This window comes from Lissotriton helveticus, chromosome 12, assembly GCF_964261635.1.
Source record: "Lissotriton helveticus chromosome 12, aLisHel1.1, whole genome shotgun sequence".
NCBI classification, from domain to species: domain Eukaryota; kingdom Metazoa; phylum Chordata; class Amphibia; order Caudata; family Salamandridae; genus Lissotriton; species Lissotriton helveticus.
The window spans coordinates 48693197-48721012 of record NC_136073.1 but is presented as its reverse complement, the minus strand read 5'-3'; the positions used below and the strand labels follow the sequence as shown (position 1 = coordinate 48721012).

At 48.2% G+C, this 27816-nt stretch overlaps 1 protein-coding gene across 1 annotated transcript in view; it reads right to left on the bottom strand.

Annotated features, from left to right (window-relative positions):
• Positions 1 to 27816, bottom strand: part of ACAP1 (ArfGAP with coiled-coil, ankyrin repeat and PH domains 1) — a 281465-nt gene that overhangs the window by 29874 nt on the left and 223775 nt on the right. Inside the window, exons 10-15 of the mRNA XM_078670842.1 lie at positions 12919 to 12993; positions 6836 to 6948; positions 4766 to 4817; positions 4174 to 4274; positions 2992 to 3103; positions 1456 to 1655 (exon numbers count right to left, since the gene is read on the bottom strand). Of these exons, the coding sequence (XP_078526968.1) occupies positions 1456 to 1655; positions 2992 to 3103; positions 4174 to 4274; positions 4766 to 4817; positions 6836 to 6948; positions 12919 to 12993 (653 nt within the window). The remainder of the gene's footprint in view (positions 1 to 1455; positions 1656 to 2991; positions 3104 to 4173; positions 4275 to 4765; positions 4818 to 6835; positions 6949 to 12918; positions 12994 to 27816) is intronic.

The following is a 27816-nucleotide window of genomic DNA, read 5'->3' as shown; positions in this document are numbered from 1 at the left end:
CACTTGATGCAGAGGGTGATGCTGATCTTACCTATGGATCCCTGTGCACTCAATGCAGGGGGTGATTCTGGCCTCATCTGTGGATCCCTGAACACTCGATGCAGAGCCTGATGCTGATCTTACCAATGGATCCCTGTGCATTCGATGCAAAGGTTGACGCTGGCCTCACCTGTGGATCCCTGAACACTTGATGCAGAGGGTTATGCTGATCTCCACTATGGATCCCTGTGACCTCAATGCAGGGGGTGATTCTGGCCTCACCTGTGGATCCCTGAACACTCGATGCAGAGCCTGATGCTGATCTTACCTATGGATCCCTGTGCATTCGATGCAAAGGTTGACGCTGGCCTCACCTGTGGATCCCTGAACACTTGATGCAGAGGGTGATGCTGATCTTACCTATGGATCCCTGTGCATTCGATGCAAAGGTTGACGCTGGACTCACCTGTGGATCCCTGAACACTTGATGCAGAGGGTGATGCTGATCTTACCTATGGATCCCTGTGCACTCAATGCAGAGGGTGATTCTGGCCTCACCTGTGGATCCCTGTGCACTCAATGCAGGGGGTGATTCTGGCCTCACCTGTGGATCCCTGTGCACTCAATGCAGGGGGTGATTCTGGCCTCACCTGTGGATCCCTGAACACTCGATGCAGAGCCTGATGCTGATCTTACCTATGGCTCCCTGTGCATTCGATGCAAAGGTTGACGCTGGCCTCACCTGTGGATCCCTGAACACTCGATGCAGAGCCTGATGCTGATCTTACCTATGGATCCCTGAACACTCGATGCAGAGCCTGATGCTGATCTTACCTATGGCTCCCTGTGCATTCGATGCAAAGGTTGACGCTGGCCTCACCTGTGGATCCCTGAACACTCGATGCAGAGCCTGATGCTGATCTTACCTATGGCTCCCTGTGCATTCGATGCAAAGGTTGACGCTGGCCTCACCTGTGGATCCCTGAACACTCGATGCAGAGCCTGATGCTGATCTTACCTATGGATCCCTGCGCACTCAATGCAGAGGGTGATTCTGGCCTCACCTGTGGATCCCTGAACACTCGATGCAGAGCCTGATGCTGATCTTACCTATGGATCCCTGCGCACTCAATGCAGAGGGTGATTCTGGCCTCACCTGTGGATCCCTGAACACTCGATGCAGAGCCTGATGCTGATCTTACCTATGGATCCCTGAACACTCGATGCAGAGCCTGATGCTGATCTTACCTATGGATCCCTGTGCATTTGATGCAAAGGTTGACGCTGGCCTCACCTGTGGATCCCTGAACACTCGATGCAGAGGGTGATGCTGATCTTACCTATGGATCCCTGTGCATTCGATGCAGAGGGTGATTCTGGTCTCACCTGTGGATCTCAAACACTCGATGCAGAGGGTGATTCTGGCCTCACCTGTGGATCCCAAACACTCGATGCAGAGGGTGATTCTGGCCTTACCTGTGGATCCCCGAACACTCAATGCAGAGGGTGATGCCCAAGTTGATACTGGCCCATTCTGGCGCTGGCTCCTTGCAGTCGCAGCATTGGGCATTTCCATGGATTCGCTGGATCTGGTCAAGCGCCCTCTTGTCCATGTTTTCTCTCGGTGATCCAGAGTCCATGGTTGCTGCTGACATGGATGAGGGTCTCTCCAACCTCTGAAAGACAGCAGCAGAGTGTTCAACAATGATCCAGCCTGAGACACACCCTTGAATTCTGTAATTCTTCAGCTACATTGATGTCCATGACCCCTAATCCCGACCAACAGCATCTCAATATCTCACTGTTGGGACTCGCTTGTACGGTGACCAGTGAATTGCTATAAAACCCTCCATCACCAGTGTTCCAGCTCCACTTGTACTATTATGAGAGCACCCCTAAAGCTGGACTATCCCCACTAGGCAAAACTCACCAATACCATTACAGGTGCATGTCCAACTCCTGCACCAACCTGCCAGCCCAATGCCACTTGCACCATTAGAGGCACACCTCCTTTAAACGTTGCAGCACTCCCCTACTAGTACAACCACACTCGCTCCATTACCAGAGGACCTCCTTCGGAACCTGGATCTCGCTTTACTACATGAAGCCCATGCCTTTACAGGCATCACACCATTAAAACTGCACCTTCCTGCTTCCCTACAGTATTCATAACATTGCCAGCTCACCTCCATCAAACCCTGCCTCTCACTTCCAACATAGGACACACACACGGATCTTTCAAAGCACCTCAACCCATACACAAAGCCCTAGGTGGTAAAATGTAAAGCCTTATGCATTGCCCACAAAGCTCTTCATGAGGAAGGCCCCACATTTCTATGGGATCTCTTTAAATGGTATACCCAGAACAGATCCGAGATCTTCCAGCTCACACCTGATACCTATGACCAGAATAAGAAAGGTGAATTGGGGAGGACGGAGCTTCAGTTATAACACCTCAAAGGAATGGAACTCTCTCCCTCGATTCTTGAGGGATATACCTACGCTCTTGGAGTTTAGGAAGCAACTGAAGACATGGCTCTTCTAGGTTCTTGTTGTAGTCTGAAACTTAGTTAGGAGTACCGGAAGCGCCAAGACACCTACGGGTATTCGTGCGCTACACAAATTGCATTTAACATAACATAGCATAACATTCAATTGCTGAGTTGAGCTTGCAGCATCCTCTGGTGCTCCAATGCTTAAGTCTACAAAGGAATGTGCCCGCAACTCAATCCGGATCTGCAATGACCCCCCATTTCAAGAACAGGGATCCATACATAGCAATAGATCTCAATCCTGGCCTGCCGTAACCTTTGATTTTCCAATAGGGATCAGAAAAAGTGAAATACAAGAATTACATACTTGGCCTACGGTACTGTCTGCTTTTGCAGCACTAGGACCATCTCCAGCAGGCTGTGCTGTCGAACCTAAATCAAGTCATGCAGAGCACCGTGCAGGGCTGTACACAGACACTACAATAAGCTCTGCTGATAAACCTCAAATCGTAGAGCTCACCATGTTTGTGCTGTCCTCCCGGCTCTCGGAGAAAGCAGTGGCGATGCTGTTCTGAACGGCAGAGACCCAGGCCTGGTGATACTTCTCAGAATCAGCCTGCAGAAGGCAACTCCTGTCAGGGAAAGGGTCAGGGGATTCATAAGATGTCAACAAAAGGAAGGACTTCAACAACCAAACATGATGCGGCCCAGCACCATAAAATGAACCAAAACACAACTTGAGAATTTACAAACTACACCCAGTGGAGCTTAAAATCACCCAGTTATATGAAAGTCTCTAAGACCCAACCAAACAAGTCTTATCTCCACAACCTATTACAAATGGCTAAAAAGCATAGAATGAACACCATCACAAATCAAAGCTCTACATCACGTAACCACAGACACACTCAAAATCAACACACAATGCTGCTAAAACTCAAACACATCAACACCTAAAGCCTGAAGGGCCTTTGGACAGACACAAATCTTACATTTTTAGAAAACAATTTATTCAGGATAATCAAATCTAATTATCAATTCCTTACACTACTCACCTGAATATGGCTCAATGCTTTACAAACGTATATATATATATATATATAACAGAAATCAACCCAATAAAACACAAGTATCTATTTGCCCATCACACATGGATTACACAACTCAAACATTCACACCCAGTCGTCTTAAATGGAAGGTAGAAATCAAACCTTCACATCCTTACCGTAAACTACCACAAAACTAAGGCATCCAGTCAACAACAGTTTACAAATCAAACTTCCACAACCCTACCATACAAAACTATTAGATGTCAGCATCCACAATCCAGCCGCATACGACTATAGAACTCAAAGCTCTAAAATACACTCAACATGCAAGTATGGAACAGGCCACCATTGACCATATAGGTTTACGGAACACAGTATCTGACATAGTAAAACAAAACGCCACACAACACAGTTCAGACTACCAAAATCCAATTCAACACATACAATGTACCATCTCCCAACATGAGTTCTAAAATACAACTGCCCCCCCCCCCTCCCACATTCACAGTTGTACGCAACATAATTGGACATTTGCAATAAAGAGCGTGACAAACGCCACCCTGCCATGTGTGATGCAGGCAGCACTGATCCACCTCTGTTTTCAACCTACGAAAGCAGCAGACTCTTGAAATGAGGAATCCCAGAGAACTCACTTTGATGGAGAGACAACCTCGAAGCAGAATCGACGTTCACAGTCGTGACAAGGTTTGACGGTGCAGAGCCGGAGGTCCTCCACCACCACAGTCAAGCTGTCCTGCGGAGGAACAGAGGCAGCTGTGTCAAAGGTTAAGCAACTCCCCCAGAATTATCAAGAGTAGGATGATTTGGGTTGGGTTGCAGATGCCTGTAGGGAAATAGCAAGCCAGCCATCATGGAAGCTACAAATGTAGCTTTTGGGCCAAAACCATTCACCTTGTGAATCTACAACAGATTCAAGCTATTAAAATAGCATTATGGGAACAGCAATACTGTGGCAATTTGAATGTTACCTTCTGGACTTAATGTCTCATCACGTTTAAAAAGGGAACGCAGGGTGGAGAAATATTATGAAAAAATGGTTGAGGGCGTGTAAATGGGTACAACCAATACCAATGTGATAATTACAACAATTCTTAGAGCCCGTCTCTAGCTCTAAAATAAGAAAGAAGGCTAAAGAGAGGACCTCAGAAGCAGAGAGTAGGGCTTGGATAGTGATCTGCATCATCTCAACTGGACCCTGCAGGTATGTTAATGCTCTTTACGCACCTTAAGCTTCTTCTGGTAAACCAACTGATTGTTCTGGATGGAAAACCACCGCCTGCAAAAGTCAACATCACTCCATTATCACCATGGAAGAGGGGGGAGGCCTCTCACCACTTTCAGGCATTAAATGATACATTCTAACAAACAAGGAGATGAAGGCTGGAAAAACCATGGGATTTGTTGGAAAAGAGGTCCATTATTAAACAGCGGGTGAACAGTCGGACAGTGTAGAGGGAAACAAGACGCGCTGCAAGACAGGTTGATTTTTAGATCCGTGACGTGCTAGAGACCACTGAATGTATTTAACAACAAGGGTTGGTGATGGACAGAGTTTCTGAATTAAGCAGAATACTCTCACCCAGTCAAGAGATCAGGGCTAGATCCAACACCGTTTTTTAGCTCACTGCACCATCCCAGTTCAGAACCTGGCTATATGCAAATTAGTCTGTTCCTGTCCCAGTGCATGATGGGAACAGGGCAAACCAAACTACCAAGCCAATTCTTACACTGGGAAGGAAACAAGCTCCCGGGGACCGGTTTCTGGCATTTCAGCCGTCGTCGGCCCGGCTTGCTTGAATCCTGATGGTGCAATGAGCAAGGGACTCACATCTGAGTATACCCTTCCACGCTTAGGGTGGACAAAATATTTAACAACAAGGGGTGGTGATGGACAGAGTTTCTGAATTAAGCAGAATACTCTCACCCAGTCAAGAGATCAGGGCTAGATCCAACACCGTTTTTTAGCTCACTGCACCATCCCAGTTCAGAACCTGGCAATATGCAAATTAGTCTGTTCCTGTCCCAGTGCATGATGGGAACAGGGCAAACCAAACTACCAAGCCAATTCTTACACTGGGAAGGAAACAAGCTCCCGGGGACCGGTTTCTGGCATTTCAGCAGTCGTCGGCCCGGCTTGCTTGAATCCTGATGGTGCAATGAGCAAGGGACTCGCATCTGAGTATACCCTTCCACGCTTAGGGTGGACAAAATATTTAACAACAAGGGGTGGTGATGGACAGAGTTTCTGAATTAAGCAGAATACTCTCACCCAGTCAAGAGATCAGGGCTAGATCCAACACCGTTTTTTAGCTCACTGCACCATCCCAGTTCAGAACCTGGCAATATGCAAATTAGTCTGTTCCTGTCCCAGTGCATGATGGGAACAGGGCAAACCAAACTACCAAGCCAATTCTTACACTGGGAAGGAAACAAGCTCCCGGGGACCGGTTTCTGGCATTTCAGCAGTCGTCGGCCCGGCTTGCTTGAATCCTGATGGTGCAATGAGCAAGGGACTCACATCTGAGTATACCCTTCCACGCTTAGGGTGGACAAAATATTTAACAACAAGGGGAGACCACTGAATGGACACAGGGAAGCCAGCAAGCGAGGAGTTCAGCAGTGGAGTAGAAGCAGAGAGGAAGGTACAAGAACACACGTTTGACAGAGAAGTTGATGTCCATAAGCGGAATATGCAGCAGAGACTTCTAAATTGATTCAAAAACTAACAAGTGACAGAAGGAAGATGGAAGAAGGCACAATGACCCTGACCAGAACAAGAGTATGAGACAGAAGGAAGACAACAATACAATAAAACATGCAAACAACTGCTTATAAAGTGGTTTGCGGGGACAAGAATATGGCGGTGAAGACGGGGACTTAGACTTGAAAAAGTAAATAAACTGATGGCATTCAGTTATCTTTATTAATAATATACTCAAAATTAATACTGTCATTGAATGTCTTCATTTTTGATTGTTTTTTATTGGAACACGAAGGAGGGGTGGAAGGGAAAATGTAAAATAATGAATCCAACACACTGCACTGAGTAAATAAAGGGGGAAAAAGGAGTGCAAATGCAGTAGAACAGGAACAGTCTCTGATTTTGTGCAACATTCTGAAAATGACTGCGGGCATAGAGACTGGGGCTGAGGTGGCTGAAATGGGACCTTCCCGAGACCCCCCGCGAACAAAAATATATATATAATGCAAGAGGAACTGACCAAAGAGGCAAAATATAAACATGTTATAATTTTTAAATGGCCAGGATCGTTCATGGTGTTCATGTAATTTCACCTGCTCCATGTCTTGAAGGCGTTGCTGGCTCTTTTGAAGAGATACCCTTCCATTACGATGCCATTGGGCGCGTCTGCTCTGAACTCAAGCATGGCATCATCGTGGGACAGGTCCTGGATAAGGCAAAAGACAGTGCATTAGTACAGGTCTTGTAAGTGCCCAAACAGGTACAGGGCCGTCCTATAATAACACTGTGGCCGGATGACAAAAGAAACTCCTATTCAATAGCTCCTTGTAGAACGCCTACCGTGTCCCTCACTCGCTGCTTATGGCTTCGCACGTAAATTAAATAGATGGGCTCACAATCTCAGATCAGCTCAAAAAGGCACTAACAATACCTTGTCTACCACACATCAACCACATTAACTAGATAGGGTTTGTAGGAAGCACCTCAGTGGTGCACTATTTCCAAAGATTACAACCATTTGAAGAAGGATGCACATGAAGACAATTACAGCATGATCCTTGCCCGCATAACCAATCAGTGCATCTGTGTAATAACGGTTATCTGTATGGCTGTATGTACAAATGTGTTATTTGAGAGCCACTAAAGATGATGAGCCGGTCAGCCAGATGTGCAGAGGTGCTGGTCCTGAGTGCCTTGTAAATGATGGAGCTGGTTCTGAGGATGGTGTGGGCAGGTAAGGAGAATCATTGGTCTTCCATCAGGACTCCGGTGATGTGGTCAGCTTTTTTTAGGGCCTGGGTGAGATGTAATACACATGGAGGATGTCCTAAAAAAGAGCCTGCATGGAGTCTGGGATGCCATGGAGAAGGCGTTGCCAAAATTCAAATGTGAGATGCAAGGTTTTCGGCAGTGGTTCTGACGTTGCATTCTGGGACCAATGGTCTCACTTTCCTTAGTGGAGAGAGCCGGTAGCAAGCGGGCTTTGTTTTTTGGGCACCGCATTACTTGATGGTGGATCAGTGTCTAAGGTGAATGCAACTGATCTGGTATAGTGTGAAAGTTGGGGTAGGAATCCAGTCAAGTCTGCCAGGTTTAGACTAGCTGTTGCTTGTTGTTCCTCGCAAATAACATGAATTCGGTTTTGAAGGGGTTGATCTTTGGGTAAGTGTTCATCCTCCACTTCTGGATGAGGGGTGGGCATTTTCCGGGGCATTGGATGTCTGGAGCAGACAAAGCTTTCTCGTAAAGTTGTGTATCATCAACAGATGGGTGAATTCCGATGCGGTTGTTGACGATGAGAGAACTCCATGTAGAGGTTGAAGATGACAGGAGACAAGATGAAACTCTGGTGGGGTCCACAGGTGATAGGGATGCTTCTGGGACCCGGAGGCATCCATATGAATAAACTGATGTCAGCTGAATAGGTAGGAGGAGAAGAAGTTCAAGACATTGCCGGTGAATCCCATAAGAGATTTCACACTGTGGATGAGGGGGGAGTGAATGACTGTACCTAAGGCAGGTGAGAGGTCCATCAATGTCAGGAGGCAAGGGTCATCTAGAATATGCAAGGCAGCATCCATGCAACACAATCTAAAGCAAGATGGGAGTCGTGGAGGAGATGTTTGGCGGTGATGTGATCTTGGAGTAAAGTACAGACCACTTTTTCAATGATCTTGCTGATGAAGGGGAGGTTACTGGTAAGCTCATGGCGGTCTAGTCTGGGTTCTTCAGGAGTAGGAGGATCTGACCTGTCTGGAGAGATTCTGGAAGATTCCTTGAGTGAGCGAGGAATAGACAACGGTGAGTAGGGGTGAAAGAACTTCGCCAGAGAGGGCATTGACGAAGGAGGGTAGGACACCATCTTCATTAGAGGTAGCATTGTAGAGGTTGGGTGTGTCAGAGACATATCTGAGAGAGGGGGCTTTGAAGGATGACCACTGTGAGAAGGAATGGGTGTCTGGGGAGAAGCAGGCTTGGTCTCGGCCATTTGTTGTCAGGTTTTCTGTATTTTTTAACAGAAGGAATGGTTATTATTATTATTTATTATAGAGGCTTTTATAGCGTGCGCTGTTACTAAGAAAATAGTATCCTGGCGCGGGAGAGATGGAAGGCAAAGCAGAGTGATTTCAGTGTACAGATAGGAGTGAGAGCCCTATGCAATGATGTTAATGGTTGATGGCTTTGCTCTTGTCTGTCGAGAGTGGGACAGGATGCTATGGTCCCCGGGGTTGAGAATGCCTAGGATGTGGGAGGATACGAGTGCGAGCCATGTTTCTGTGAGAAGAATGCATCAAGCTTGCGATAGAGGATGAGGTTGGTGATGTCAAGAGTCTGGACTTATGCTGAATGCGCAGTAATTAGTTTGAGTTGAAATCTGTTTGGTAGTTTGAGGGAGTGTCGTGGTTTGTACTATGTGTGTGTGTTGTGAGGACGACGTGTTTTTGTGTGATGTAGGTCTGGGTGTGATGTAGGTCTGGGTGTGATTGTTGAGAAGGTGCATGTGTGGGGTGTTGTGCTAGGCAAATATCAGTGTGATCATACCAATCTTGTATCCGTGAACACTCACACACATGCTACATAAGCACAAGTCACAAACACTAAAAGATGTGTTGGTCACCGGGACCTGCCACTAAACCATTACAAATACCCACAAATACCCACACCTCCACAAAATGCAAGTCAGTGTCCCCATTCTACAGTCTATGTACAATCAGCATGAACATATATTTTAGGTATGCGTTATTTTATCTTACTCCCATCTTAATTTAGTCTCCCTCTCGCTAGCAGGTTCTAAGCTCCCAAGCTTTCCCATTCGTGGAGCTTGTCTAAGACTCCTTCAATCTTCTCCTTTTCTCCTCGTATTACTCGAAGTGTATTCTGAAAGTGGTTCCGATAACCAGGCATAGCACAGTAGGGGATGGTGGGTTAGGCGCTCCATAGCGGTACAGCCATACAATAAGTACCACAGGAGCTCCAAAGATGGCGAGGAGAGGAGATGCTTTAAATGCAGCTTAGATACCAATGCGGATTGTCGAGCCGCAGGTGGTGTTTTCTGGGATGTATGAAACAAAAAGCCCTAATCAGCCTGCATGGTTAAAGTCACAAAGCCCTGTAACTGCTGGGGCCATACCTTTTATTGGCTCACCTAGGTAGAATTAATCAATGTTGTGTTACAGGTCAGACCATACCTTAAAACGTAAAAAAAACTGTGTACAGCTACACCCACAAAGAAAATATGTGAGAAAGCAAGGAAAGTACCTCACGGACGTAACACCCGAGGGGGTTCCCGGTTTGTTAATTACCGGTATACCCACTTCTCATCATCGGTTACTTTCCTTGCTGAGAGGATTAAGTATGTGCAAAGAAGATGTGCACAGGAGAGAATCGATAGAGACAGATAAGGAGTGTACACATACACAGCCTTGTAGGAAAGAAAAAGGTGTTTAGAAAGAAATACCAAGTGCCTACACCCAACAACCAACAAATATAAAACAAGTGAGGTTTGGCTGGCTGGGTCGATTTTATTCTGATGCTGCCAAACCTCACTATTAAAAAATGGTTAGGTTAATACCATTGATTCATTGTAACTGGACCGACATGTTTCATTGCCTTGTCATTGGCAACTTCGTCAGGGTATGTAGTTGAGTCTCAATTCTCAATCCTCCGTATTTTAGTGAGGACCTTTTGCTCGACTGTGGTAATCGTACCATCGAGCATCAAAAGACAACGTGTCAAAGATCACGTGTCCGTCGTGGAAACTCCTTGAAGTGAGTAACCGCTGCCGAGTCCCTCCGGCGCTTCCGACGTCTCGTCTGTCTTTTGATGCTCGATGGTACGATTACCACAGTCGAGCAAAAGGTCCTCACTAAAATACGGAGGATTGAGAATTGAGACCCAACTACGTACCCTGACGAAGTTGCCAATGACAAGGCAATGAAACATGTCGGTCCAGTTACAATGAATCAATGGTATTAACCTAACCATTTTTTAATAGTGAGGTTTGGCAGCATCAGAATAAAATCGACCCAGCCAGCCAAACCTCACTTGTTTTATATTTGTTGGTTGTTGGGTGTAGGCACTTGGTATTTCTTTCTAAACACCTTTTTCTTTCCTACAAGGCTGTGTATGTGTACACTCCTTATCTGTCTCGATCGATTCTCTCCTGTGCACATCTTCTTTGCACATACTTCATCCTCTCAGCAAGGAAAGTAACCGATGATGAGAAGTGGGTATACCGGTAATTAACAAACCGGGAACCCCCTCGGGTGTTACGTCCGTGAGGTACTTTCCTTGCTTTCTCACATATTTTCTTTGTGGGTGTAGCTGTACACAGTTTTTTTTACGTTTTAAGGTATGGTCTGACCTGTAACACAACATTGATTAATTCTACCTAGGTGAGCCAATAAAAGGTATGGCCCCAGCAGTTACAGGGCTTTGTGACTTTAACCATGCAGGCTGATTAGGGCTTTTTGTTTCATAGTTGTTGAGTGGGGGGCTGCCCTATATTGCCTTTCCTCCCCCTGTCATCCCTGTTTGATTGATATATGGTGTTTTCTGGGAACCCGTTGTGAATGTATTCCATGATGTGAACCCTCCCAATGTCACAGAGTACAGTGTTTCAGGATTGCTGAGCAAAGGGAGTATGTTCTGAATTGTGATGTACAGCGGAGGGCATCAGGTTGCATGGAACAATGTTATGTTAGTATGAGGATGGGGCTGTCAGAACAAATGTGCCCTGCATGGGTTTTGCAAGGTGTGCCCCCCAGACCATGTGCATTTTCTGGACAGCCCTGTGTGTTTTGTTCCAGTGAGCTTGACAGTTGTGCAAAGTACACAGGAGATGCTATCTCTGTTTTCATTCTTTGTCTCAATCAGAGTTTCACGCTTGTATTAGGAGGGGCACCCGAAATGTATCACCATTTTGAGTAAGCAGCTGAATCCCTCTCACACCAAGTTCTGTGGTGACTGACGGTGGTAGCAGTGTGAGACTAGTCAGGACAGAGGCCTTTTCACCTGTACCCCTGTAGGGAGCAAGCCATCTGCCTCTCTCAAATGACAGGTCATTTCAAAGCCCATAACTAGGGTCTTTTGACTTCATTAGGTCTGATACTTGTATGAAGCAATGTATCATTTTTGTGGGATGCGTGGTTCACGAGTGGACGGATGAATGGTAAAGGCCATAGGATTTCATGCATGTGTGCTGCACAAAAAGATGGTTCCCCTTGTGCGAAGCTGGAGGTGTGCATCTCAGGCACCCTTGCACCCCAGGCTGCAAGTGCAATCTGACTGCTGCTCTCCTGAAAGTTGCTGCACCTGGAGGATTGGGGTGGATTCCAGTCTCAATGGAGGTTTCCTCTACCTGGCACCCGCGTGCCTTGGCAACAAGGGAAGAGTGAGCCGTGGTTGAATGCACATCACACCTAAACCATCTGGAACTGACCCGACTAAGGCCTCTGGAAAGAGAATCCCTCAAAGTATGTCCAGCAACAGCAGGATGCACCTTCAGGTGCCATATTTAAAATGAGAATGAAAAAGTCCGCAAGCGTCATCCAAACAGATCCACCTCCCTGGTCTAAAGCACCAACTAAAGTTTCAACATGCAATGTTTGCACATAACTCATCTCATCTATTCCTCAAATCCCATCACCAACAAGATCCCACCCACAAATATAAGTACTTCTGGGTGACAGAGTGCGGGGTCCCCAATGTCCTGTTGGGGAGACAGTCGGTGTTACTCTTGTCCAGGGAGAAGTTAGGGGCCCAACTGACCCCTTTATTGGTGTTTGCGGACAATGGGATACCCCCAATGCTTCCCAAGTAGGATACACTATAAACATACATGTGACCAACCAGGCATTCTAAGCCTGGTATCAACACATGTGTCCTATCGTCAAACTCTTCTGCATCCCAGATATGATTAAACGCAGCACATGTCCGCAGAGACATGACCAGAGCACCTCTGGCCCTCATCATTCCCAATGTGTCACACTATAAACAGACACTCTCCCACCCATTCATATCCGGCTTGGCTGCCACGTGGCCAACAAGGACCACAGCACCTAGGGCCATGCCACTGGTATGAACATCCTCTGTAAACCATGCCGTACAGTACACCAAGCCGGTCTCCACCCCAGCCCTCAGCTCCAAGGCTGCCACAACAGCCCAGCCTGCTCACCTTCTGCTTGATCACAATGTGCCTCTGCTCCATGTCCCTCTTCTCACGCGCAGTCTCCAAGACCATCTGATGGAGCTGAAGAAAACACACAGGATGCAAACAAAATAGGTTATGATGACAGGAAGACAGAGTAAAGTCAAAGCTCAATGTTGGAACACAGCAAGAAGTAAAATTCTGTGAGTCCTACAACTGAGAGAGGTCTGCCGGAATTATATGAGAAAACAGGACCGCATAATGTGGTACGCTTGATTGAAACATGTCCAAAATAGCAGATTACATGACATGTTCTCCAATTAAAGGAAAATTATACAGTGTAGTCTGTTGCATTACATCTTAGCTATGGTCACATTTTAGCACACATAGGTATTGATTAAAAATATTTCAACACTTCAAAAATATAGCATTTCTCAAGAAAGTAACTCCACACATTAAACAGATACTATAAAAAATATGTTTAAAGTTACTGATTATGGCTTGCTTGGATGCCCAAAGCACCATTTTATAACAGTGACTTTTCTACCACTCAGAGTAATATAGTTTGAATAAAACACATACATCATGGAGGCAGAAGATCACAAACCTACATATGCTGCTTCTTCAACATGTTTCGGCACACTGTTTTGAAATCTGCCTTCAAGAACCCAGTGTTGCGTTTATTCTGTGTTCACAGTGTGAGACTCCTCCTAGGAGTGCACTTTCAAACAAGGGAGTCTCTGGCCAGGGGAAATCGAAAACAAGGATAAAACAAGAAAGAGGGTATGTTCCATTTAACTAGCTGTCAAACTTTGGGGGGGGGGGAGTAGCACTTCCAGAGAACAATGGCAAAGGAAAAGGATAAGGGAACTCCATAAGCTTCAAAGTGCCCTCTTTATTCTCTTGCGCCCACCCAAATGTCTGACCCACTACAAAGGAATTCTGGAATATGCCAGACAAGCCCTGCAATTTACTGGAATAGCCCGGAGAAGCCCTGCAATTTACTGGAATATCCTGCAGAAGCACTGCAATTTACTGGAATATCCTGGAGAAGCCCTGCAATTTACTGGAATATCCTGGAGAAGCCCTGCAATTTACTGGAATATCCTGCAGAAGCACTGCAATTTACTGGAATATCCTGGAGAAGCCCTGCAATTTACTGGAATATCCTGGAGAAGCACTGCAATTTACTGGAATATCCTGCAGAAGCCCTGCAATTTACTGGAATATCCTGGAGAAGCCCTGCAATTTACTGGAATATCCTGGAGAAGCACTGCAATTTACTGGAATATCCTGGAGAAGCCCTGCAATTTACTGGAATATCCTGGAGAAGCCCTGCAATTTACTGGAATATCCTGCAGAAGCACTGCAATTTACTGGAATATCCTGGAGAAGCCCTGCAATTTACTGGAATATCCTGGAGAAGCCCTGCAATTTACTGGAATATCCTGCAGAAGCCCTGCAATTTACTGGAATATCCTGGAGAAGCCCTGCAATTTACTGGAATATCCTGGAGAAGCACTGCAATTTACTGGAATATCCTGGAGAAGCCCTGCAATTTACTGGAATATCCTGCAGAAGCACTGCAATTTACTGGAATATCCTGGAGAAGCACTGCAATTTACTGGAATATCCTGCAGAAGCACTGCAATTTACTGGAATATCCTGCAGAAGCCGTGCAATTTACTGGAATATCCTGGAGAAGCCCTGCAATTTACATAGCTGTCCGGAAAAGCAAAATGGATTCCAGTAAGGCTACAGCTTCATGCGTCGTGTACACTCCAGACGCCTCCTCTACACACGTGGCATCCATATCCCACTTGGATCGGGAGGTGCAGAGGACTGCAGACTAATTAAAAAGTGCAGGAAAGGCTGATCAGTGTCTCTTCCTAGTATAAACAGGTAAAAAGATCTGTCCTGCCACCACTGACTGTCCCCTTCAGCCTGGGGAGCAGACGGTGGTGATGTTCGATAAGGAAGGTGTATATTGCGTGTCCCTCAATACCACAAAGACTGTCTCGGCTGCAATATACGCCACAAAAAGGCTCCGGCCCCATGCATGACTGTCTCCTGCGCTGTGGCTGGGCTCAAATAGCTACACATCTTTCTACAATGAACTTTGAGGTGATGCACGTGATCTCCAGAGCCATGCAGAGGACCTTTTCCAACCCCAAAGCCACGGAGGTGCGTGCAGCCAAGGAATGAAAGGTTTTCTTCCTCCCCTGGTCACCACCAGAAATGGCCTAAAACAAGACCTCCTTTGGAGGACTCTTTGTCCTACTTTGTATGTACAACTTCTTGAGCCAATCAATGGCTCTAATACTAAAAAAGTAATCTAGGAGATCAATCATTGACTGATGGGGTTTAACAGACCAATTACTTAATTGTACTGATTAATAATAACCCATGGCATCATCACTTGGCTGCGAGGAGACAGCATAGAACACAATAAAAAGTGCAAATTGCTGACTGATGTAGTCTGGAAAGGAGATTCATGGACTGGTACATCTTCAGTGGCCAATGACTGAGCAGCACAATCAATAGGGACTGCGACCAATCACAGACTGGTATGTTGTTTAATGACCAATCTCTGGGTGGTAAGGCTTGCCATAAACAGTCACTAGTTGGTAGAGATTTCCAGTGGCCAATCATCAAGTGATATGATCAACAGAGATCAATCACCAAATAGAAGTTATCTGCAAAGTGACATTACCAAATGTTAGACAAAGGGGGACTAATTACTTTGTGTGTGGGCCTGAAATAACCAATCAGTGTGAGCAGTCAATGAGTAGTAATGTCAGCTACCATTGCTGATTGGAGTAGACTTCCAGCCCTGCCAAGTACCACGCATCAGGCGTTAGACTAACGCATTTCAGTGAGGTGATCCGCATCACCGCACCGAAATTCAATGTCCCGCGTTATAATAGCACCTCCTCAGCTGTAACCCGGAGTGCTGCTGTAGTTATGCACTATACAAGCTGCAGTGGCAGCGTACACTGGGCGCCGCTCCCGGCAGGCTTGGGGGCCCTGGCTGAGCTCAGCCTGCACACTGCTACAATGTAACACTATGCACCTGATGCCGGCACGGCATTATCAATCCCGTCAGGGCGGTCGGAATCAGGGCCTAATGGCACACACTAATAGGCGGGTTCTTCTGCCCCTGCTGTCTCTTGCGGTGTGAACGGGCAGGCGTCAGCAGTTTTCATAAAGTTTTGGACCCGACCCCACCGGCTCGCTGTCTTGTGAACCACCTACTGGCTTATGTAATCATGAGGATCCATGGAGGCTCGGTTTAGCACACACTTGCCTTCTTTTACTTTGTAGGCAATTGGGTGCGTACGCCACACTTGATAGTTCAGGTCAAGGCTGATCAAGGCTTTTAACCTCCACTCTGCGATTCCGCGCAAGCCACGGTGGTTAAGTGAGGCTCTGTGCATGGACGCAGCACGCCAGGATATCAGTGCCCATGATGCCGCCACTTAATAGTTCCTGAGCACCCTAACGGCCCACCTGGTGCTGCACCAGGCGCCCAGCATCAGGTTCCTCTCGCTTCTCCAGATGGCGCAGGCGGGCCGAGATGCTCGTACTCTCAAGGCAGGTCGTCATCAGCTGCCTGGCACCAGAGTTGAGTTCTGAGCCCAGTGTTAGGTGAGTGCTCAAATAAAAGTTTTTGGATCCTCAAGTAGTGATTACATTATAGTAAAATAATGGTTTGCAAATCGAGAAATATTGAACTTCATTACTGAATATTTTATCGTACTGTATCGTTAATTTTATTGTGTGGGCAGTAATTTGCTTCCCAGTGGGCACATGAGAGAGCTTTCATACTGAAGCTTGAGCTGGGCCCAGGTCATGAAAAGGTGAACATTTGCTATGGAAACTGACCTGGGCCCGGCTAAGTTATTTCCTTAGATTTTGGTTACAACATACCTGCCAACTCACACGGCGCCACCGTGTGACACACAATATTGGTTCCCATCACACAGTCTCCCGGTGAGGAGCTGATATCACACAGTGACATGGAAAAAAATCTCAAAACCACTATAAATAGTGATTTTCCAGCTCGCTGTCCGAGGCTTTATACTGCAGACGTCCATTAAGGGGTGTGAAAACACTCCAGAATATCGGCAGCGGCCCCAGCAAGCTTGTTTTTTTTTGGGGGGGTTGGGGGTGGAGTAGGAGCCTTTGGGGGCAGAGGGGTCCAGTTCAAAAGTGCCTCGTAGGTACTTCTCGGAGCGAGGCTCCACCCCCTCCTCACACAGTGAGATTGTTCTTCAAGTTGGCAGGTATGCCACAATAACAGAATTTTCTATGGGTCCGGCCAGCACGTGCCCCAGGTCACAAATCTGGATTTGAATGCACTTTCGAGTCTAAACCCACACCATTAATTGGTGATTTCATATTTATTTCCACTAAGGTGTGCATGAATCAGTAGATAGTATGCGAGAGGCCGACACACAAACCTTACACAAATATCGAGTGCATAGGAAATTTGTAATAAAAAGTTTTTTGTCTTTTTAGGTTTCGCCTGGCCGTAGCACTGCGCAGCAGTGCTCGCTCAGGCGAAATCTTTTGATCCTACAGTATGGGGCTTTGTCCCGCCTCTCTCTGCCTCTCTCTTCCATTGGCTAGCTCCATAAATGGAGGCTAGCCATTGGAAGAGATTGGTTGTCAATCACTCTTTCCCCGTCACGACGTGATTCGGGTGCGTTTCTGGGTCTTTTTTTAAGTCCCGCCCCCTCTCCTCTTCCCATTGGCTGGAGTTTTTACCTTTCAGCCAATGGGAAGGGGAGAGCACGAAAAACACGCCCCCGAATCCCAAAATGACCTTGCGTTTCTCCGAGGCATTCCTGCTTCGCCTCGGAGAAACGGTCAGATCCACAGAGCCGAGAGGGTCAGGGTGTACAAGTACATAACACAGCGCGTGAAGCATTGACGTATCTTGGCTTAAAACTCTGCTCCACGCTCGATTTCTGTGGACTTCTGCAAAGGTAAGTGAGGCTGTAGCGGCGAGAAACCAACAGACTCGAGAGGAGCGTCACTCATCAGGTGCTCCTACCCCAGGGAACCACAGAGCCGAAAATAATATGGCTTTCTGGAGATAAGATTATTTCTTACGAGCCTAAAGAGGACGAAGGTCGTGAAGTACACTGCCTCATGCGAAGGGGACAACCGAGGAGTCGGACTGTTGCGCACCAGTGTTGTGAGAGATAAGCACCCCTTATTTCTTTGGAGTCTCTACGAGCAGCCTTCCAGCGAGGTGGCGGAACCTCCAACCCTTCAGGCAGTGAGTGTCCTTGTGTGCTTTCCCGGACGAGGTTTGCATGACACCCAAAGCCCTCGTCTTTGCCCAGGGCAGGAGAAGCTACTCAGATGACCCTCCACCACCCCAGCATGCGTGCCTCTTGAGTCTTGACACCGTTCGGATCTTACTGCTCTTCGGACAAGGAAACAAACACCATGCGATCTTTAGTAGACTGTACGTGAATTTGCTTTGCTGTTGTCAGTTTAACATCATGAATGTATAGTTGGTATTGTTGAATTGCCCGGAAACGGGACGTACATCAAGAATTTACATTTCCTTGTTTTTTTTATTTGTGTCATGTCTCCCAGCGCATTATGTTTCTCATTACGAGAAGTGTCTTAAACCGTGAAGGAACATGTCAGCAAACCTTACCCACACCGTCCTTTCTCCACAGGCTTGTTTGTTGCCAGGATTGATTTTGCGTTTGCATCTGAAAATAGCGCCTGGATGCCGTCACACATGATTACGTGTTGTTCACAACTGCTTCTAGTGACAGGACCACATTTAGATCGATGGGAATATTAAAATCTGCCCATACCGCCAGTAGTAATTACTAAGCGCCCCTACAGGAGAGGGCCAATTATATGGAAATCAGTACTCGCCCTGCCGCAAAAGGAGGAGAAGAGCCCGAAATGCTCAGCCATGCCCAATCAGTACAGGAACACGCGACCCTGACGGGCTTCAATCTTCAATCGGCCTCCTCGGCGAGGAGCTAAAACCTCGAGCTGTTTAGTGAGAAGCCCTACGTGTGAGCGTATCCTTGACGCAGGCGGAGAAAACGCGCTTAGACCAAGCCTGTAGCGAAATATTCAGTCCCAGCCGTCAGAGGGAAACATCAATCCACCCACCCGCGGCAGCCGTGCAAGAGCCCCTCCCTCTGAACACGTCCCCGTTTTGTAATCTTGCCTCGCTCACAGAATAGGCCCAGCATGTGCAGCTGGCCAGCCACCCCCTCTCACACAAGCACAGGATACAGCATTTGTGTAGCAGTGGGAGCTTTCCTCGCATGCAGATTTCACCAAACAGACAAAAGCACTACGTACAAGTAGTAACTCACCACCACCTTATACCGTGCAATGCAGCCCCTACCCCACGACCTTCTTCACTGCACATAGACATACACGCACGGACTAGCATTATCTTTCTACTATAACACCCTCCCTCTTTATACTAAGCCATCCACCACCCAACTACTACGACCCTTGCCCTGCTCCAGGCACTGCCCTCCTAATAACCACTACCTTTTAACTTTCCAGTGCAGTACCTTCCAATGGCTAATGCGCTTTTGCTGCTGCATGTAGCACATGGCAATAACTACTACCCTTTTTCTTTACTTCTCCAAGCAAGACCTGCCAACAACCACCACCCTTCTAATGCTCCCCACTGCAGGGCAGCGAATAAGAACCACACGGGTACTGCTCCCTACTGTGCATGCCAACAACCACCACTGTTCTACAACACGATGTAACACGCTCCAAAAATGTCCATAATTTTACCAGAACTTCACCACACTCTGCGGTTCTAGTCGGTAACAAGCAGCCTTTTACTGCTCCATGCTTCACATACAGTCATCGCCGTTCTTTCTTCTTTCTAACCTCTATGTAGCACCTGCCAATAACTACCCCTTTTTCCAGTGTTCAAGAGAGTGCCTGGTGATATTTGCCACCATTCTGCCAGACGATGCATTCATTGCCTACCAATAATCACCACCCCTTTGCTGTACCATACAGGATTGCCAAAACCACCTCCTCTGTTCTACTGCATCACCCACTGCGTGCCAATAAGTACCTTTCTTTTTCAGCTCCATGCTCCCTGTGTAACAACTGCCACCCTTTTACTGCTTCGTGCAGCACCCACTGAAAACGACTAAGCGCCTCACCTACCAGTTTTCCTATACATTACAGCACACGCAAATAACCAGAAAACAATGTAGCACACGCGAATAGCCACTACCCTAAACCTACCTTCGCACCCTGTCTCTTTTTCACTCATTCTCTGTGCCACAGCTCACTTAGATTTAAGCTGGTTCTCTTTTCCTTTCCCCTTGGTTCTCAGTTACTATGGTTACGGCCCCCTATGGAGGACCACTATCAAATTCTGTACTTCTCCATAAATGTGTTTGTGTAATCTGCAGGTCACTGATTATAACGCCTGTGCGAACTAGTTTGCGGGGCTTCCAGGTCATACATGAGTAACAGGGTTCCAAAAAGTACCAACGGAACCTTCAGCTAGTCATAAAGCTTATCCCTCCCACAACACTGGGAATCCGTAGTTTATTACACTCTGTCTATCTGCATATATGATTTATGCTATGGCATTTTTGTACTTGGTTTAACGAAAGCTATTTAACCAAAACCACAGGGTGCAAGAGTTAAAATGTGTGCAAATGTGACATTTGCACTGTAGTAATAACTATGTGGATGTGTGCACGTTTATTAGTAGAATTGTTGTACATTTTTGGAAATATTTATTTTCACTGCTGTGACATAAAATAAATGTGGCCCAATAACACTTTATTTAGAGTAACCTTATTAATAAATATGTATTTACACATTTGTTGCTACAGTGCAAAGGTCACATTCGTTCTTTTTTTTTTACCACAGTACATTCCTGGGAGAGAATAAAAGTGACACGTGGAAATGCTTGAATTACTCTAAATCACTAGCAGTGCATTCCATGCTATCGTTTTAGCTCATCACTATCATTTCAGAAAGAACCAATCACTTGGGCCTTGGTTTTGCTCCTCGTTCCCCCCCATTTCTGTGTGTGTGTTTGTGCTCTGTGTGTGTGGGTGCAAATGCAATAGGTCTCGCATTTGTGAGAGATTAAGCTATTGGCATTGTAAATGACAATGCCATTTATTTATCTGTTTTCAAAACCAACACACAAATACAAAATTTGTCCTTTACAATGCCAATAGCTCTAACTTTTACAAAGGCGAAACCGTTGCATTGTAAATGCTTGTTTACGGTGTGTCCTGTCCACCAAGGAGCACAAGCACAGAAAATTCCCGGTTGTGGTATCAAGGGGGACATTTACACAATAAAATGTACACAGCTTACATTCCAATGCAGCTGTTTCAATATACAAATAGTGCACATATAAGGTGCAAGATCCCATTCAGCCCAGTAGGCCCCTGGCAGCTGCGCATTAAAAATCAGGGGTCATTAGTGTGTCTGCTTTTCACACAATAAATTCACAAATTTCTGGAAGTTGCCTGACGGTGGGCCCACCTATGTTACATTTGTTCAAGAGTACGATAAGGTCACAAGGGCACTGGTGCTTTCCAGCAGTTTGAATATCTTCTTAGAGTTTCTCGTTGCTCAAGTGAGTGTCATTTCTGATATTATATATGTTTTCCTCGTCTTCCTTGCTTGATTTTGCTTGTTAGAAAGTGTCACTCATAGTTATTGAATGTCACTCATAATTACACTGAAATTATGGAAATGTCACGCATAAGCAATCTGAGACCTTGGCAGCTGTGGCCTTTGGAGTACCATCAATGTACCCAATCAGCAACCAGCAGGGTCTGCAATAGTCTTCAGTGGCGTCCTGTGCTGGGAGCCAATTGTGAAAAAGAACAGTTGATGGACCAAATGTTGAACAATGTCATACATTCACCCTAATACAGAGATCTGGGCCTAAATCCATCAGTGTTTTTGCTCCCCATGCCATTCCAGTTTAAACCCAGCCATATGCAAATCAGTCTTGACCTTGGCCCAATAGGAACAGTCCAGCCCAAACTGCTAAGCCAGGTCCTCCCTGGACTGGAAACAAGAATCCAAGGACCGGTTTCGGGCTCAGCCCTCTTCAGCCTGGATAGCTTGACTCCAGTGGCATGGAGAGCATGAGTCTCACATCTGGGCATACCCGTCCCACTCAGGGTGACAAATGCAAAAAGAACAGTTGATGGACAGAATGTAGAACAACGTCAAGCATTCACGTGAGTACAGAGATCCGGGCCTAAATCCATCGTTCTTTTGCTCCCCATGCAATTACAGTTTGAACCCAGCCATATGTAAATCATTCCTGACCCGGTTCCTCTTGGGAAAAGTTCAGCCCGAACTGCCAGGCAAGGTCTTCTCTGGACCGGAAACAAGCATCCTGGGACCAATTGTGGGGTTTCACCCCTCATCAGCGAGGCTAGCTTGACTCCAGTGGCACAGAGAGCATTTGTGAGCACAGATTGCGGATTGAGGCCTGTCCAGTATTCCACCTCCAGGCCACCCAGCCACCTCCCCACAGTGCCCTCCACCAGAACAGCCAGGAATCCGCGTCAGCACTGTGCATGCAGCGCCTGGCGGGTCAGCGTGCACCAGAGGCGGAAGTGCAGAGAAAAACAGGAAGCAGACAAGTGAGAGTTCAGCAGAAAAGCTTCAGGGTCTGAATTTACTCAGACTTTCCAAGGCAGCAGCTCCCCTGGCCCCGCCCACCCACCCCAGCCGAGCTCACTGTGTGTGGACTGGAAAAAGAGCAATGCCGACGTATCTCCGGTTTACAGGGGTGGCCAGAGGTCTCCTTGTCACAAAGACAGCTCGTTTCCCGTGCATGCTTCCCTTTCACAGACCTCTGGTGTCTGGCGCGGGGCTCTATGGGTTTGCTTGAAATTAAAGAAGGTTACAAACAAGGCAGCTGGAATTATGCGACTTGTGGCCATGGCTTTTTATTTTATTTTTTGCATATTAATGGTTTGCCGCATCTGCCACATAATTCATAATCTGCTAAATAATCTTCAAATTTCAACAAAAAAATAGTTTCTAACTCAACCGGATCAAAAGTTACTAAAAATGTGGCGCCATGTGCTTCTGTGCAGTGGAAGGTCCCTAGCAAAGGTAAACTGGTCATCTTTTAGTTGACTGTTTCTGATTTTTTGTTCTTAAACTGGTAGTAATTAGGTGAAATACCTGCCCAGACAGATTTACCACGTGTAAAAAAATTACAAAATAATGAATACAATAAAAAAATGAGCCGCATTATGTAGCAGAGTTTGCCTTTTCTTATCGCCTAGTTTAGTGCTCCCCTGCCGCATAATTCAGGTGGCAATGAGAGGCCCTTGGAATGCACTAATGCGGTGACTGAGGACTGGACGGAGGGGGCTCGTGACACGCAGTCACGCGGATTCCAGAACATGTTTCCACTCAAACATCCACAGACCACATGGGACACACATTCTGCATCTCAGCACAGATGTGACTTGGCTCTCAACACCGCCAACCACTGAGAAACACTGCAAACAACTACTGCACTGAACACAACTGCCACACTAAACCCAGCACTGCACACAACGACTGTAATGAACACAACTCCCACGCTAAACCCAGCACTGCACACAACGACTGTAATGAACACAACTCCCACGCTAAACCCAGCACTGCACACAACGACTGTAATGAACACAACTCCCACGCTAAACCCAGCACTGCACACAACGACTGTAATGAACACAACTCCGACGCTAAACCCAGCACTGCACACAACTACAGCACTGAACACAACTCCCACGCTAACCCCAGCACTGCACACAACTACTGCACTGAACACAACTGCCACGCTAAACCCAGCACTGCACACTAGTGCACTGAACACAACTCCTACGGTAAACCCAGCACTGCACACAACGACTGCAATAAACATAACTCCCACGCTAAACCCAACACTGCACACAACTACAGCACTGAACACAACTCCCACGCTAAACCCAGCATTGCACACAACTACTGCACTGAACACAACTCCCACGCTAACCCCAGCACTGCACACAACTACTGCACTGAACACAACTGCCACGCTAAACCCAGCACTGCACACTAGTGCACTGAACACAACTCCTACGGTAAACCCAGCACTGCACACAACGACTGCAATAAACATAACTCCCACGCTAAACCCAACACTGCACACAACTACAGCACTGAACACAACTCCCACGCTAAAGCCAGCACTGCACACAACTACTGCACTGAACACAACTCCCACGCTAAACCCAGCACTGCACACAACGACTGCACTGAACACAACTGCCTCGCTAAAGCCAGCACTGCACACAACGACTGTAATGAACACAACTCCTACGGTAAACCCAGCACTGCACACAACTACTGCACTGAACACAACTGCCACGCTAAACCCAGCACTGCACACAACGACTGCACTGAACGCAACTCCTACGCTACACCCAGCACTGCACACAACCACTCCACTGAACACAACTTCTACGCTAAACCCAGCACTGCACACAACCAGTGCACTGAACACAACTCCTACGCTAAACCCAGCACTGCACACAATGACTGCACTGAACACAACTCCCACGCTAAACCCAGCACTGCACACAATGACTGCACTGAACACAACTCCTATGATAAACCCAGGACTGCAAATTTGGCAATTGCGTGTGACGAGCTATAAAACCGCATAAAACACTAGACACAAACATGTCAGCAGAAACACGACAACGCAGTAACCCAGCAGCTGCCAGGCCGTGCCACCCAGAAACACGACAGAGGTAACCCAGCCGCTACCAACTCATGCCACCCAGAAACACGCCAGAGCAGTAACCCAGCAGATACCAGGCCGTGCCACCTAGAAACACGACAGAGCAGTAACCCAGAAGCTACCAGGCCGTGCCACCCAGAAACACGTCAGAGCAGTAACCCAGCAGCTACCAGGCCATGCCACCCAGAAACACGCCAGAGCAGTAACCCAGCAGATTCCAGGCCGTGCCACCCAGAAACACGCCTGAGCAGTAACCCAGCAGCTACCAGGCCGTGCCACCCAGAAACACGCCAGAGCAGTAACCCAGCAGATACCAGGCCGTGCCACCCAGAAACACGCCAGAGCAGTAACCCAGCAGCTACCAGGCCATGCCACCCAGAAACACGCCAGAGCAGTAACCCAGCAGCTACCAGGCCATGCCACCCAGAAACACACCAGAGCAGTAACCCAGCAGCTACCGAGCCGTGCCACCCAGAAACACGCCAGAGCAGTAACCCAGCAGCTACCAGGCCGTGCCACCCAGAAACACGCCAGAGCAGTAACCCAGCAGCTACCAGGCCATGCCACCCAGAAACACATCAGAGCAGTAACCCAGCAGATACCAGGCCGTGCCACCCAGAAACACGACAGAGCAGTAACCCAGCAGCTACCAGGCCGTGCCACCCAGAAACACGACAGAGCAGTAACCCAGAAGCTACCAGGCCGTGCCACCCAGAAACACGCCAGAGCAGTAACCCAGAAGCTACCAGGCCGTGCCACCCAGAAACACGCCAGAGCAGTAACCCAGCAGCTACCAAGCCGTGCCACCCAGAAACACGCCAGAGCAGTAACCCAGCAGATACCAGGCCGTGCCACCCGGAAACACGACAGAGCAGTAACCCAGCAGCTACCAGGCCGTGCCACCCAGAAACACGACAGAGCAGTAACCCAGCAGATACCAGGCCGTGCCACCCAGAAACACGCCAGAGCAGTAACCCAGCAGCTACCAGGCCATGCCACCCAGAAACACGCCAGAGCAGTAACCCAGCAGCTACCAGGCCGTGCCACCCAGAAACACGACATTGGTAACCCAGCAGCTACCAGGCCATGCCACCCAGAAACACGCCAGAGCAGTAACCCAGCAGCTACCAGGCCATGCCAACCAGAAACACGCCAGAGCAGTAACCCAGCAGATACCAGGCCGTGCCACCCAGAAACACGACAGAGCAGTAACCCAGCAGCTACCAGGCCATGCCACCCAGAAACACGCCAGAGCAGTAACCCAGCAGATACCAGGCCGTGCCACCCAGAAACACGCCAGAGCAGTAACCCAGCAGATACCAGGCCGTGCCACCCAGAAACACGCCAGAGCAGTAACCCAGCAGCTACCAGGCCATGCCACCCACAAACACGACAGAGCTGGAACCCAGCCGCTACCAGGCCATGCCACCCAGAAACACGCCAGAGCAGTAACCCAGCAGCTACCAGGCCGTGCCACCCTGAAACACGACAGCGGTAACCCAGCAGCTACCAGGCCATGCCACCCAGAAACACACCAGAGCAGTAACCCAGCAGATACCAGGCCGTGCCACCCAGAAACACGCCAGAGCAGTAACCCAGCAGCTACCGAGCCGTGCCAACCAGAAACACACCAGAGCAGTAACCCAGCAGATACCATGCCGTGCCACCCAGAAACACGCCAGAGCAGTAACCCAGCAGCTACCGAGCCGTGCCACCCAGAAACACGCCAGAGCAGTAACCCAGCAGCTAACAGGCCATGCCACCCAGAAACACGACAGAGCAGTAACCCAGCAGATACCAGGCCGTGCCACCCAGAAACACGCCAGAGCAGTAACCCAGCAGATACCAGGCCGTGCCACCCAGAAACACGCCAGAGCAGTAACCCAGCAGCTACCAGGCCATGCCACCCAGAAACACGCCAGAGCAGTAACCCAGCAGCTACCAGGCCATGCCACCCAGAAACACGCCAGAGCAGTAACCCAGCAGCTACCAGGCCATGCCACCCAGAAACACGCCAGAGCAGTAACCCAGCAGCTACCGAGCCGTGCCACCCAGAAACACGCCAGAGCAGTAACCCAGCAGATACCAGGCCGTGCCACCCAGAAACACGCCAGAGCAGTAACCCAGCAGATACCAGGCCGTGCCACCCAGAAACACGCCAGAGCAGTAACCCAGCAGATACCAGGCCATGCCACCCAGAAACACGCCAGAGCAGTAACCCAGCAGCTACCAGGCCGTGCCACCCAGAAACACGCCAGAGCAGTAACCCAGCAGCTACCAGGCCGTGCCACCCAGAAACACGCCAGAGCAGTAACCCAGCAGCTACCAGGCCATGCCACCCAGAAACACGCCAGAGCAGTAACCCAGCAGATACCAGGCCGTGCCACCCAGAAACACGACAGAGCAGTAACCCAGCAGCTACCAGGCCGTGCCACCCAGAAACACGACAGAGCAGTAACCCAGAAGCTACCAGGCCGTGCCACCCAGAAACACGCCAGAGCAGTAACCCAGCAGCTACCAGGCCATGCCACCCAGAAACACGCCAGAGCAGTAACCCAGCAGATACCAGGCCATGCCACCCAGAAACATGACAGAGCAGTAACCCAGCAGATACCAGGCCGTGCCACCCAGAAACACGCCAGAGCAGTAACCCAGCAGCTACCAGGCCATGCCACCCAGAAACACGCCAGAGCAGTAAACCAGCAGATACCAGGCCGTGCCACCCAGAAACACGACAGAGCAGTAACCCAGCAGATACCAGGCCGTGCCACCCAGAAACACGCCAGAGCAGTAACCCAGCAGCTACCAGGCCATGCCACCCAGAAACACGCCAGAGCAGTAACCCAGCAGCTACCAGGCCATGCCAACCAGAAACACGCCAGAGCAGTAACCCAGCAGATACCAGGCCATGCCACCCAGAAACACGCCAGAGCAGTAACCCAGCAGATACCAGGCCGTGCCACCCAGAAACACGCCAGAGCAGTAACCCAGCAGCTACCAGGCCATGCCAACCAGAAACACGCCAGAGCAGTAACCCAGCAGATACCAGGCCGTGCCACCCGGAAACACGCCAGAGCAGTAACCCAGCAGATACCAGGCCGTGCCACCCAGAAACACGCCAGAGC